The sequence below is a fragment of the Oncorhynchus nerka genome, linkage group LG7, assembly GCF_034236695.1.
Source record: "Oncorhynchus nerka isolate Pitt River linkage group LG7, Oner_Uvic_2.0, whole genome shotgun sequence".
Classification (NCBI taxonomy): Eukaryota; Metazoa; Chordata; class Actinopteri; order Salmoniformes; family Salmonidae; genus Oncorhynchus; species Oncorhynchus nerka.
In genome coordinates this window covers 74,317,621-74,331,114 of record NC_088402.1, presented here as the reverse complement: position 1 = coordinate 74,331,114, position 13,494 = coordinate 74,317,621, and the positions used below count along the sequence as shown (strand labels likewise).

Sequence of the window (13,494 nt, the reverse complement as noted above, 5' to 3'; positions counted from 1 at the left end):
CACAATTTCTTAATAACATCATCTCTACAACAAATGTCAAACAGCATAACAACATACTGTTACTGTTAAAACCATTTTCAAACTTAGTTTATACTCCCTTATTTTACAGACGACCTCTCAGAAGAGTTACCAGATCAGGGTGTTAGCACCCTAACCCATGGGGGAATCCCAACACTCCAGTAGACCCAATCTGGTGACATTTGTATCGAAACAAAGACAAAAATGAAATCAGCAATACACACATCACAATCCATTTGGAGTAAGAGTCAACCATCATTAACATATATCTTTTCTTCTATATGCAGACTGTAATTTTCCCTTCGAACAAATGATTCACATCGTGATTCAAAAACAACATGTTAAATTAAAAAAAAATAATTAATAACCAATCAACTTAGAGTTACAACTCTTGATAACTCTATAAGGAAATAATGGTATCCCATAAATGGGAATGGTAATGGTAAAATAGAATAGAGACTGGTGTTTCTCATTCAATTTATAATTAAATCCCACCCGTTTCGATCATTTCTAGCGAGATTGATCAGGCCTCACCAGAAAGTCAGGATACAGGGCATTCGACACCATTAAATATTTCCTCTCCCTTTTCTTTCCCTTTCCTTCCGAAACAATTTAAAACCATTTAAAATCTTTCCATCATTCTTCATACCTAATTTAAAACCAAATTGAAAAGACCCCACTAAATAACAGGCCTTACTTATCTGAGAACTCTGTTTATGGCTTACTCCAGATACTTTTATACTTAAAACTGCCAAATATCCCTAACTGCTCTCCCTAAGACCACAGTCTCCGGGAACATTCCAACGAGAGATAATGAAACCCCCTCTTCTGGAAAAGAAGCATTCACTATGCTACATCTTAATCAGCAATCCAAAAGTATTCATTACAAATCAAACATGATAATGGTAAATCCTCTATCCTTACTCCAATCATTAAACATTTGTTTTAATCCACCCCAACGTTTATGTATCTTTTATTTAGCATGTACTACCCTTAGACACAGCGACTTTATCTCGCCACCGAGTCCAACGATTCACAGGTCTCTTTTCCCCATGATTCTCCATAACCACCGCACCGCAATGTTCATGAACAAAAACAAAGCAAAGTTCATTTTAGGTTTGGTAACCCCTATGCTAATTCCTCATGACCCCTCCACCCTTTCGTCCATTCTAGAAATCAATTTCAGAACAAGACGACATAAAATGTAAATCTATTTCATAATAAAACCACATAAAATGTCTCCTAAGACAAAAAAGCTCCCATGGTGTGTTCTGAGTGTTTGGCCAGATCATTTTAATTTGTTACCTCTTCAGAATCCACACCCCTGGTATTTCACCTAGATTCTTCAACCCAAAATAATTTTTCTTATAGCAAATTTAGCCAATTTCTCATCATAAGGAATCTATTAAAAAGTTGTGTAAGAGGTGATCTCATATGTCTTCCTTCACATAGAACTGTAATCTCTATGAACCACTATCGATCGTACCGATGCCGTACACCGCTATGTGAAAGTTCCTGCCCTGCTACTCTCCGGAGGATTTGTTGTTGCTCTTTTAAAAAAAGATGCAAATGGCAGCATTTCTTCCGATTGCAGCAGGCTCCATTCCCACTTTACAATCCTTTTTCCAATGACCAACAGCCCCACATCTAAAACAGAACTCTTTCTCCCTACGCTTTGATGTTTTTCCGCTACGTTTCTTTCTTACCTTGGCCATTGAAACTATAGTTAGTGACTTTCCCTGTGGCCGTATTAACCCCTCGCACGTCTGCGAAGTGAGCGGAGTTAAATTCCACTCTCATAGCATCTTGCTCTATTTCATCCACAACCCCCGCAATTGCCGTTTTGATCACAGGTTTCAAATCTGATATCAAGGCCAAAGTACAAATTCTATCAATGTACTCCCGTACCCAGTCTTTGTGTAGCTGAGTACATCTACTAATTCCGGGTTTATCGGTTGGTATTTTTTGTTGAGATAATGCTGACATCAAAACGCTGGTATATTGAGCTTTGATTATGGTTTTGTCATTGTGCCAAGTCATAATTGCCTCCCTGAATTTTCTGTCAGATTGGAATTTTCCGTCAACCGGGAAATGCTGACCAATCTTATCCAGTTTGCTCAATTTTCCCATATTCGAGCCGAATTGATAGAATGCTTGTACACTTCTTTCAGTGCCTCCGTGGCTTTATTAAAATCCTCTAGCTCCGCTTTACCGGGAAAATCAGGGCCGTCTGTTGCCATATCAATAGTTATTATTCCGAAACCTCTTCCGACAGTGTGCAGGGTGTTTAGATTTCTTCACTCCTGTCTATAATACACACCTTCTATTAACTATTTTCTAAGGTAGAGCTACCCACTTCGCCAGATAATAGTTATGGTATTTGTGCCTATTAATTGGTCACAGCACTTAATACCTTGTATTAGAACCTATACTATAGCATCCGCAAATGTATTGCTGGAGAATACGGATCACCTAATGTCTTATTCCAGTGTTGCGCCTCAAATATCACTGTTGTTGATAACGCACATTACCAAAACTATTCAGACTTGTCTTCCTATTTCCACGTAATCTTTCATGGTTCCCCCTCCCCATAGGGCATAAACCAACCTCTCTCCTTATTGCTACTGCTAATACACGTAACTCAAACAGTGTTTGAATATCTTAATGCTTTTCTTTTAGCCATGCATGTGGCTTACCTTCAGAATTTATAGGCAGCCTTCTTATCATTATCCACATACACTCTACTGCCTCACAGTCAACTGCAGCTGGGACTTTCATCCCTTTTACAGATCTCACGGGAATATCCCCACTAGGGACCTATCCTATATGGAACCTACCCTACACTGTATTGTCCCTCATGGATCTTGCGGAGGAAAACCTCCACTCGGGACCTATCCTTATGGAACATTCCCTGCACCTTATTTTTACCTGGATCTCTCAGAGGAACATCTCCACTCGGGACCTATCCTTATGGAACATTCCCTGCACCTTATTTTTACCTGGATCTCTCAGAGGAACATCTCCACTCGGGACCTATCCTTATGGAACATTCCCTGCACCTTATTTTTACCTGGATCTCTCAGAGGAACATCTCCACTCGGGACCTATCCTTATGGAACCTTCCCTACACCTTATTTTTACCTGGATCTCTCAGAGGAACATCTCCACTCGGGACCTATCCTAATGGAACCTAGCCTACACCAGATATTTACGACCAGTCATTACATGGCAGGGTAGCCTAGTGGTTAGAGTGTTGGACTAGTAACTGGAAGGTTGCAAGTTCAAACCCCCGAGCTGACACGGTACAAATCTGTTGTTCTGCCCCTGAACAGGCAGTTAACCCACTGTTCCTAGGCTGTCATTGAAAATAAGAATTTGTTCTTAACTGACTTGCCTAGTAAAATAAAAAATAAATAAAACACAATGGACTTACTGAATAAACTCAGGTTTTCTAGGTCTGTATCCTATAATTGTTCAGCCTACGATTCTCATCTCCCCAAGGTGTCAGAATTAGTGATAACAGGCGTAGGAACTGTGCCTACCTTATTTCTGGTGCCGGCTCCTGTTTCTCTGATTCGGAAATCTCTAGTTCAACTGCAAATCGTGGTGAATCCCTTTCGTGACGCCAACTGTTAGGTTCTGAGTAAAAACTCAACGGGCAATTTGAAAGCTCAAACCAATTTGATTCTTCCTAGAGGTTCAATACAGCTGCATTAGACAAGGACATATTCACACAAGCACTGATATTTAAACCTTTCTCCTATGCTGAGTCTCCTCATACACATCTGAACAAACATTGTATCTTTATTGCTAGGCAGGAAACTAAGTGATACGAGCCATAAACTTTTCTTTCTCCCTTAACGTGACCTGAACTGACCTCGACCCCCTTCATCACTAATCCATGGCTGTCTCCACTTATCAATGCCTGCCACATGTGATCTCATTCCCTACACTCAGTACATTCCAAGCTTCACTGCACCCACTATATACTTTCCTCCTACAGATAGCCATTAACCTCTGGTGTAGCCCCTCGCCTATGGCACCCCTCAGGTATCTATTACAACTAATGATGAATAACATTTAAAGTTCAGAAATCCAAACCTATCAATGGAAAATAATGCTACTCCATGAAAGGTGAGTGCCGTCGATAGTCAGCAAGCAAGCATATATTATTTTATTACATGGGGATTGTGGTTAACACAGCTGACCTGATAGTTATGTGGTATGTTTAGCTCATTATGGCATCTCATTAAGTTGCACTGTCTGCCTGATGTTGTTACGTCCCTCAGTGCTGCGGCACCCCATTGGACCTGAGTGGTCTTTCTATGGAGGGGATCGCAGTCCTCAACATTCCCAGCATGCACGGTGGATCCAACCTGTGGGGAGAAGCCAAGAAGAGTGAATCCAAGTCCTTGATGAATCCTCAGGAAATGCCGGAGGTTATTGTCGACCCTGAAATCCTGAAAGTCAGCGGACAAGGTACAGTGAAATCCCTTGGCTTGATCCAAGGCCTCAAGGTTTCAAAATGTTAAAAGTTGTGCCCATGTCTGGTATAGAATATTGTTAGAATATCATGTGAGATGTTTTAGAGTATCCATTTCAAGAGGTCTGTTCTAGGTTTGAACAGCTAGTCTCAGACTAAAAACTGTACTGCCTCTGTGTGAACTGCATGTTCAGTGTTTCCATCTTCCATGACAGACCTCAGTGACCTGCGTTTGGAAGTGGTTGGTCTAGAAGGGGCCATGGAGATGGGGCAGATATATACTGGACTTAAGAGTGCTATAAGACTAGCAAAAACCTCACAGATTACAATCAGGTGAGTGTTTGTGACATGTTGAGACATGTACAGACTAGCTGAGATATCACAGTATGATGTGTGATGATTACTTGTACACCTTACACCTTTAAAAAAAAAAATCCATCCTCACTACTAATGCTGCCTTCATAACCAAGTGAGAAGGTGGTAATTACCCATTGTAAAGTCTTAAATACAAGATGGGTGTATTCACGTTTTGAACTGAGAAATTCCATCAAATGTGTAGGACATGAGAAGGTTTAGATTATTTTGCTCTTTTTTGCCCATAAAAAGGATATATATGTACACTACTGTTCAACAGTTTGGGGTCACTTAGAAATGTCCTTGTTTTTTAAAGAAAAGCGCATTTTTTGTCCATTAAAATAACAGCAAATTGATCAGAAATATAATGTAGACCTTGTTAATGTTGTAAATGACTATTGTAGCTGGAAACGTCAGTTTTTTAATGGAATATCTACATAAGGGTACAGAGGCCCATTATCAGCCACCATCACTCCTGTGTTCCAATGGCACGTTGTGTTAGCCTTTTAAAATGATAAACTTGGATTATCTAATTGATCATTAGAAAACCCTTTTGCAATTATGTTAGCACAGCTAAAAACTGTGGTTCTGATTAAAGAAGCAATACAACTGTCCTTCTTTAGACTAGTTGAGTATCTGGAGCATCAGCATTTGTGGGTTCGATTACAGGCTCAAAATGGCCATAAATAAATAGCTTTCTTCTTCATTTACAACATTAAAAACTGTATTTCTGATCAATTTGATGTTATTTTATTTTAAATGGACAAAAAAGTTGTTTTTCTTTCAAAATCAAGGAAATTTCTAAGTGACCCCTAACTGTTGAACAGTGGGTTAACTGCCCCTAACTGTTGAACAGTGGGTTAACTACCCCTAACTGTTGAACAGTGGGTTAACTGCCCCTAACTGTTGAACAGTGGGTTAACTGCCCCTAACTGTTGAACAGTGGGTTAACTGCCCCTAACTGTTGAACAGTGGGTTAACTGCCCCTAACTGTTGAACAGTGGGTTAACTGCCCCTAACTGTTGAACAGTGGGTTAACTGCCCCTAACTGTTGAACATATTATATTGTTTTGTTTGTTATTTAACCTGTATTTAACTAGGCAAGTCAGTAAAGAACATTCTTATTTATAATGACAGCCTACCAGGGTTAACTGCCTTGTTCGGGGGCAGAACGACAGATTTGTACCTTATCAGCTCTGGGATTCGATCCAACAACCTTTCAGTTACTGGCCCAACACTCTAACCACTAGGCTACCTGCCACCATTAGGCTACCTGCCCTATATCCAGAGCTGCTTTCACTTTTTAAATCAGAAGGAAGATAAACAGAATCAATTTAGTATCAATCATTTGTACAACTGCTGAAGATGCCACCATGCTTGCTGTCTTTCTTTGTTGACAAATGATGTCAGAGAGGTGCAAGTGGGAAACTCGGAGCATGGGGATGATAGATGAGTTTCCCCACTAATAATTACCAGTTGGAAGTGCATTTAAGTATATTTTCCCAGTTGTATGCTGGTATTTACAAAATTCTGAGATGTTGTGAACTCAAAATGTTCTCCCTTATGTCTCTGTCCATCTCTCAGGACTAAGAAACCTTTACCAATGCAGATAGACGGAGAGCCCTGGATGCAGCCACCCTGTACGGTGAGTGCTAGGAACCCAGATTGAGTTCAGTGTAACAGAGCATTTTAAGAGTTTTTAAAGCAAGTTCTATTGCTAGAGACCATGGAGCTTGATGCTAATAACATGTTGTTAATATAACATGGTAACATGTTGGTAACAAGTACGTAGACATGGTAATAACATGGTCATTTGAGTAACACAACCTTTCACTCATATTCCCCCTTCAGATTCACATCACACACAAGAACCAGGCCAGTATGCTGATGGGTCCCCAGAGCCGGTCCAGCTTCTTCAGCTCAAAGTAGAAGCCTGCTCCCTGGCTACACGCAGTAACATGACCTATATGCACTTGCTTATTATTTTACATTTGTGAAATGACTGAAGCAGCTTGGTTTGTGAAACCAGTTGGTATATGCATATTTTAGAGAAATAGGTTGACCAACATTTTAAGAAAGTTCAACACGTTATTTTGTTTGTTCTGCCTCAATACAAGACGATATTATGAAAACATTGCCAACTACAGCTGTATGATAGCCTTATATATGACTCTGGACAACAAGTTAAGAGCTTTTAGTGGGTTTTATGTGCCTTTTCCATCATTTTTTGCCAAATTCACCTTATGCGTTATCAAGGGGACAAAGACTGCTGGGTTGCACAGTCTAAGATATTGGTATCCGCCTCTTGAAAAGTTTGAGTTAAATGTTTATTCAACAAGATTATTTTAACTTCATTGTTATTACATTTTTGTAGGATAATTTAAATGTATATGGTACCAGTCAAAAGTTTGGACACAACTACTCATTCAAGGGTTTTTCTTTATTTTTACTATTTACTACATTGTAGAATAATAGTGAAAACATCAAAAATATGAAATAACACATATGGAATCATCAATCAATCAATCAAAAAAAGTGTTAAATCAAAATAAATTTTAGATTCTTCAAAGTAGCCAACCTTTGCCTTGATGACAGCTTTGAATTCTCTCAACCAGCTTCATGAGGTAGTCACCTAGAAGGCTTTTCCAACAGTCTTGAAGGAGTTCCCACATATGCTGAGCACTTGTTGGCTGCTTTTCCTTCACTCTGCGGTCCAACTCATCCCAAACCATCTCAATTGGGTTGAGGTTGGGGGATTGTGGAGGCCAGGTCATCTGATGCAGCACTCTTGTTCTTGTCAAATAGCCCTTACACAACCTGAAGGTGTGTTGGGTCATTGTCCTGTTGAAAAGCAAATGATAGTCCCACTAAGCGTAAACCCGATGGGATGGTGTATCGCTGCAGAATGCTGTGGTAGCCATGGTTAAGTGTGCCTTGAATTCTAAATAAATCACAAACAGTGTTTTTTACTTTATTTAACCAGGTAGGTATGTTGAGAACAAGTTCTCATTTACAACTGTGACCTGGCCAAGATAAAGCAGAGCAGTGTGACTGTCACGAATATTTGTAGAGACGGACCAAGGCGCAGCGGATGTTGAGTTCCACATAATTTATTATAAAGTGAAACTTAGCAAAACAATAACACAAACAACAAACCGTGACTACAGAGATGCTACGTGCACTTACTCAAAACAATATACCATAAAATACAGGTGGGAAAAATGCTACTTAAATATGATCCCCAATTAGAGACAACGATTACCAGCTGCCTCTAATTGGGAATCATACCAATCACCAACATAGAAAACGAAACTAGAACACCACATAGAAAATATAAACTAGACTAACCCCCCAGTCACGCCCTGACCTACTATACCATAGAAAAATAAGGGCTCTCTATGGTCAGGACGTGACAGTGACACAGACAACAACAGAGTTACACATGGAGTAAACAATAAACAAGCCAGTAACACAATAAGCAAGTCAATGACACAGTAGGAAAAAAAGAGTCTATATTATACAGTGTGTGCAAAAGAGGAAAAAGAGGAGGTAGGCAATAAATAGGCCATAGGAGCGAATAATTACAATTTAGCAGATTAACACTGGAGTGATAAATGAGCAGATGATGATGTGCAAGTAGAGATACTTGTGTGCAAAATAGCAGAAAAGTAAATAAAATAAAAACAGTATGGGGATGACGTAGGTAGATTGGGTGGGCTATTTACAGATGGACTATGTGTCACCAGCAAAGCACCATCACACCTCCGCCATGCGGAGATCATCCGTTGACCTATCCACCGATCTAATGGTTCTTGGCCCAAGCAAGTCTCTTCTTCTTATTGGTGTCCTTTAGCAGTGGTTTATTTGCAGCAATTTGACCAGGAAGAACTGATTCACACAGTCTCCTCTGAACAGTTGATGTTGAGATGTGTCTTGAACTTGAACTCTGTGGCGCAATCTGAGGTGCAGTTAATTGCCCATTTCTGAGGCTGGTAACTCAAATGAACTTATCCTCTGCAGCAGAGGTAACTCTGGGTCTTCCTTTCCTGTGGCGGTCCTCATGAGAGCCATTTTCATTATAGAATTTTATGTTTTTTGTGACTGCACTTGAAGAAACTTTCAAATTTCTTGAAATTTTCCGTATTGACTGACCTTCATGTCTTAAAGTAATGATGGACTGTCTTTTCTCTTTGCTTATTTGAGCTGTTCTTGTCATAATATGGACTTGGTCTTTTACCAAATAGGGCTATCTTCTGTATACCACCCCTACCTTGTCACAACACAACTGATTTGGCTCAAACATGTTTAAGAAGGAAAACAATTCCACAAATTCACTTTTAGCAAGGCACACCTGTTAATTGAAATGCATTCCAGGTGACTACCTCATGAAGCTGGTTGAGAGAATGCCAAGAGTGTGAAAAGCTGTCATCAAGGCAAAGGGTGGCTACTTTGAAGAATCTCAAATATACAATATTATATTTTGATTTGTTTAACACATTTTTGGTTACTACATGATTCCATATGTGTTATTTCATAGCGTTGATGTCTTCACTATTATTCTATAATGTAGAATATAAAGAAAACCCTGAAATGAGTAGGTTTGTCCAAACTTTTGACTGGTACTGTATCAAATTTAGTCATTGAAAGTCTAAAATTGTCCAGGATTTGTTAAGTTATGAAATGTTTAAAAGCTCAGTGCATAATGCTTGTGGTAATATACCCACATCAGTGCAGATTTATATGAAATTATTATGTACTCTTGTCAGCAAGAAACTCTTTGCTCCTATGTCCTGTGGCCAAACGTAATTTAATTGTTTTAATAGCAGTAGTTTAATTCAGTAGTTTTAATATATTGAGTGACCGTTTGGAATCGAAAACAAATTGTTTACTTCCTCCTCTCAATGTAAGGTCTCAGTTTTCTCTTATTCGGTATCTCTAATTGAAGGTTAGCCATATCATTTCACTTAAATACTGAGAATGTTGAAAATATTGGAAATGATGCTATAGTTATTTCAATAAACCGATTTGACATTGTGCAATGTGGTGTGGTTATTATATAATGAATAGGTAACTATTTGATATGTTTCTTTATTAGTTAGGCCAAGGGGAGAGTGGGGTAAGTTGAACCAAAGGGTTAAGTTGAGTCACTCTTAATTCAAGCAAACCATACACAAAATTCATAATTTGACCAAATATTTAGGAAATTGTCATAATTTCATGGAGACTAAGGAAGAAACCACACAGAAAAAGTGGTAAGCAAGGTCCAAAAAAGTACATTAATTTATTGTGTTAGAGGTTTCATGATGTGTGTATCTAAACCAAAGTAGATACTTATAAGATTGTTCTATACATCAGTTGGGGTCTCTATAAGCTTCAACATGAGGTCCTTAACCTAGCATGAAAGTGCATCCTTGTAGCTGTGTGGGTGGGCTAATAGTCTAAATATTTGCCTTGGGGTAAGTTGAGTTAATAGCAAGTTGAGCAAATTGAAGTGTTTTCTTCCCAGGCATAATGCAAGGCATTATCGCTGGGATATGAGGTAACAAGTGTGTTTTTTTAAGTACAAAATCTTTATTAGGTGTTAAGCATTTTCACATTTTAGTCATTTAGCAGATGCTCTTATCCAGAGTGACTTAGGATAAAGTAGGAAAAAGTGACTTGCTCAAGTGCACATCAGCATATTTTTCACCTGGTTGGCTCGGGGATTTGAACCAGCAACCTTTCGGTTACTGTTCCAACGCTCTTAACCACAAGGCTACCTGCTTTTCTTTGTCCAGACCTCTGGCAGTCTCTATGGGGGTGCCACAGGGTTCAGTTCTCAGGCCGACTCTTTTCTCTGTATATATCAATGGATGTCGCTCTTGCTGCTGGGGATTCTCTGATCCACCTCTACGCAGACGACACCATTCTGTATACTTCTGGCCCTTCAATGGACACTGTGTTAACAAACCTCCAGACGAGCTTCAATGCCATAAACACTCCTTCCGTGGCCTCCAACTGCTCTTAAATGCAAGAAAAACTAAATGCATGCTCTTCAACCGATCGCTGCCTGCACCCACCCGACTAGCATCACTACTCTGGATGGTTCTGACTTAGAATATGTGGACAACTACAAATACCTAGGTGTCTGGTTAGACTGTAAACTCTCCTTCCAGACTCACATTAAGCATCTCCAATCCAAAATTAAATCTAGAATCAGCTTCCTATTTCACAACAAAGCCTCCTTCACTTATGCTGTTAAACATAAAACTGGCTATCTTACCGATCCTTGACTACGGCGATGTCATTTACAAAATAGCCTCCAACACTCTACTCAGCAAATTGGATGTAGTCTATCACAGTGCCATCCGTTTTGTCACCAAAGCCGCATATACTACCCAGCACTGCAACCTGTATGCTTTCGTTGGCTGGCCCTCGCTTCATATTCGTCGCAAACTCACTGGTTCCAGGTCATCTATAAGTCTTTGCTAGGTAAAGCCCCGCCTTATCTCAGCTCACTGGTCACCATAACAACACCCACCTGTAGCACGCACTCCAGCAGGTATATTTCACTCGTCTTCCCCAAAGCCAACTCCTCTTTTGGCTGCCTTTCCTTCCAGTTCTCTGATGCCAATGACTGGAACGGATTGCAAAAATCACTGAAGCTGGAGACATATCTCCCTCACTAACTTTAAGCATCAGCTGTCAGAGAAGCTTACCAATCATTGGACCTGTACACAGCCCATCTGTAAATATCCCACCCAACTACCTCATCCCCATATTGTTATTTATTTTTTTGATCCTTTGCACCCCAGTATCTCTACTTGCACATCATCTTCTGCACATCTATCACTCCAGTGTTAATGCTAAATTGTAATTATTTCGCCACTATGGCCTATTTATTGCCTTACCTACCTATCTTACTACATTTGCACACACTGTATATAGATTGTTCTATTGTGTTATTGACTGTACGTTTGTTTATCCCATGTGTAACTCTGTGTTGTTTGTGTTGCACTGCTTTGATTTATCATGGCCAGGTCGCAGTTGTAAATGAGAACTTGTTCTCAACTGGCCTACCTGGTTAAATAAAGGTGAAATAAAAAATCAAATGTTTAGGATGCTCTGGATCGATGTGAACTACAGCGTGTTCCAGTTCCCGCCAATATCCAGCAACTTTGCACAGCCATTGAAGAGAAGTGGGACAATATTCCACAGGCCACAATCAACAGCCCGATCAACTCTATGCGAAGGAGATTTGTCATGCTGCATGAGGCAAATGGTGGTCACACTAGATACTGACTGGTTTTCTGATCCACGCCCCTATCTTTTGCATATCTGTATTCCCAGTCGTGAAATCCATAGATTAGGGCCTAATGAATATATTTCAATTGACTGATTTCCTTATATGAACTGTAACTCAGTAAAGTTGTTGCATTTTTGTTCAGTGTATATTTCCATTGACAGAGTAATGCTGAATGTAAAAACATTGCTCAAATTACCACATTCTCACCTACTACAGAAATAAAGGTACTGTGTTGTGGGCTCACCAATTCTCTTCAGTCTCACCAAATATACACTGCTCAAAAAAATAAAGGGAACACTTAAACAACACAAGTCAATCACACTTCTGTGAAATCAAACTGTCCACTTAGACAGCAACACTGATTGACAATAAATGTCACATACTGTTGTGCAAATGGAATAGACAACAGGTGGAAATTATAGGCAATTAGCAAGACACCCCCAATAAAGGAGTGGTTCTGCAGGTGGTGACCACAGACCACTTCTCAGTTCCTATGCTTCCTGGCTGATGTGTTGGTCACTTTTGAATGCTGGCTGTGCTTTCACTCTAGTGGTAGCATGAGACGGAGTCTACAACCCACACAAGTGGCTCAGGTAGTGCAGCTCATCCAGGATGGCGCATCAATGTGAGCTGTGGCAAGAAGGTTTGCTGTGTCTGTCAGCGTAGTGTCCAGAGCATGGAGGCGCTACCAGGAGACAGGCCAGTACATCAGGAGACGTGGAGGAGGCCGTAGGAGGGCAACAACTCAGCAGCAGGACCGCTACCTCCACCTTTGTGCAAGGAGGAGCACTGCCAGAGCCCTGCACCTCCAGCAGGCCACAAATGTGCATGTGTCTGCTCAAACGGTCCGAAACAGACTCCATGAGAGTGGTATGAGGGCCCGACGTCCACAGGTGGGGGTTGTGCTTACAGCCCAACACCGTGCAGGACGTTTGGCATTTTCCAGAGAACACCAAGATTGGCAAATTCGCCACTGGCTCCCTGTGCTCTTCACAGATGAAAGCAGGTTCACACTGAGCACATGTGACAGATGTGACAGAGTCTGGAGACGCCTTGGAGAACGTTCTGCTGCCTGCAACATCCTCCAGCATGACCGGTTTGGTGGTGGGTTAGTCATGGTGTGGGGTGGCATTTCTTTGGGGGGCCGCACAGCCCTCCATGTGCTCGCCAGAGGTAGCCTGACTGCCATTAGGTACCGAGATGAGATCCTCAGACCCCTTGTGAGACCATATGCTGGTGCGGTTGGCCCTGGGTTCCTCCTAATGCAAGACAATGCTAGACCTCATGTGGCTGGAGTGTGTCAGCAGTTCCTGCAAGAGGAAGGCATTGATGCTATAGACTGGCACGCCCGTTC

At 40.7% G+C, this 13,494-nt stretch overlaps 1 protein-coding gene across 1 annotated transcript in view; it reads left to right on the top strand.

The window, feature by feature from the left end:
* Positions 1-9,889, top strand: part of LOC115132392 (diacylglycerol kinase alpha-like) — a 49,572-nt gene extending 39,683 nt beyond the window's left edge. Inside the window, exons 21-24 of the mRNA XM_029664996.2 lie at positions 4,308-4,497; positions 4,717-4,834; positions 6,440-6,500; positions 6,707-9,889. Coding sequence (XP_029520856.1) covers positions 4,308-4,497; positions 4,717-4,834; positions 6,440-6,500; positions 6,707-6,784 — 447 coding nt within the window. The 3' untranslated portion in view covers positions 6,785-9,889. The remainder of the gene's footprint in view (positions 1-4,307; positions 4,498-4,716; positions 4,835-6,439; positions 6,501-6,706) is intronic.
* Positions 9,890-13,494: the final 3,605 nt, after the last annotated feature.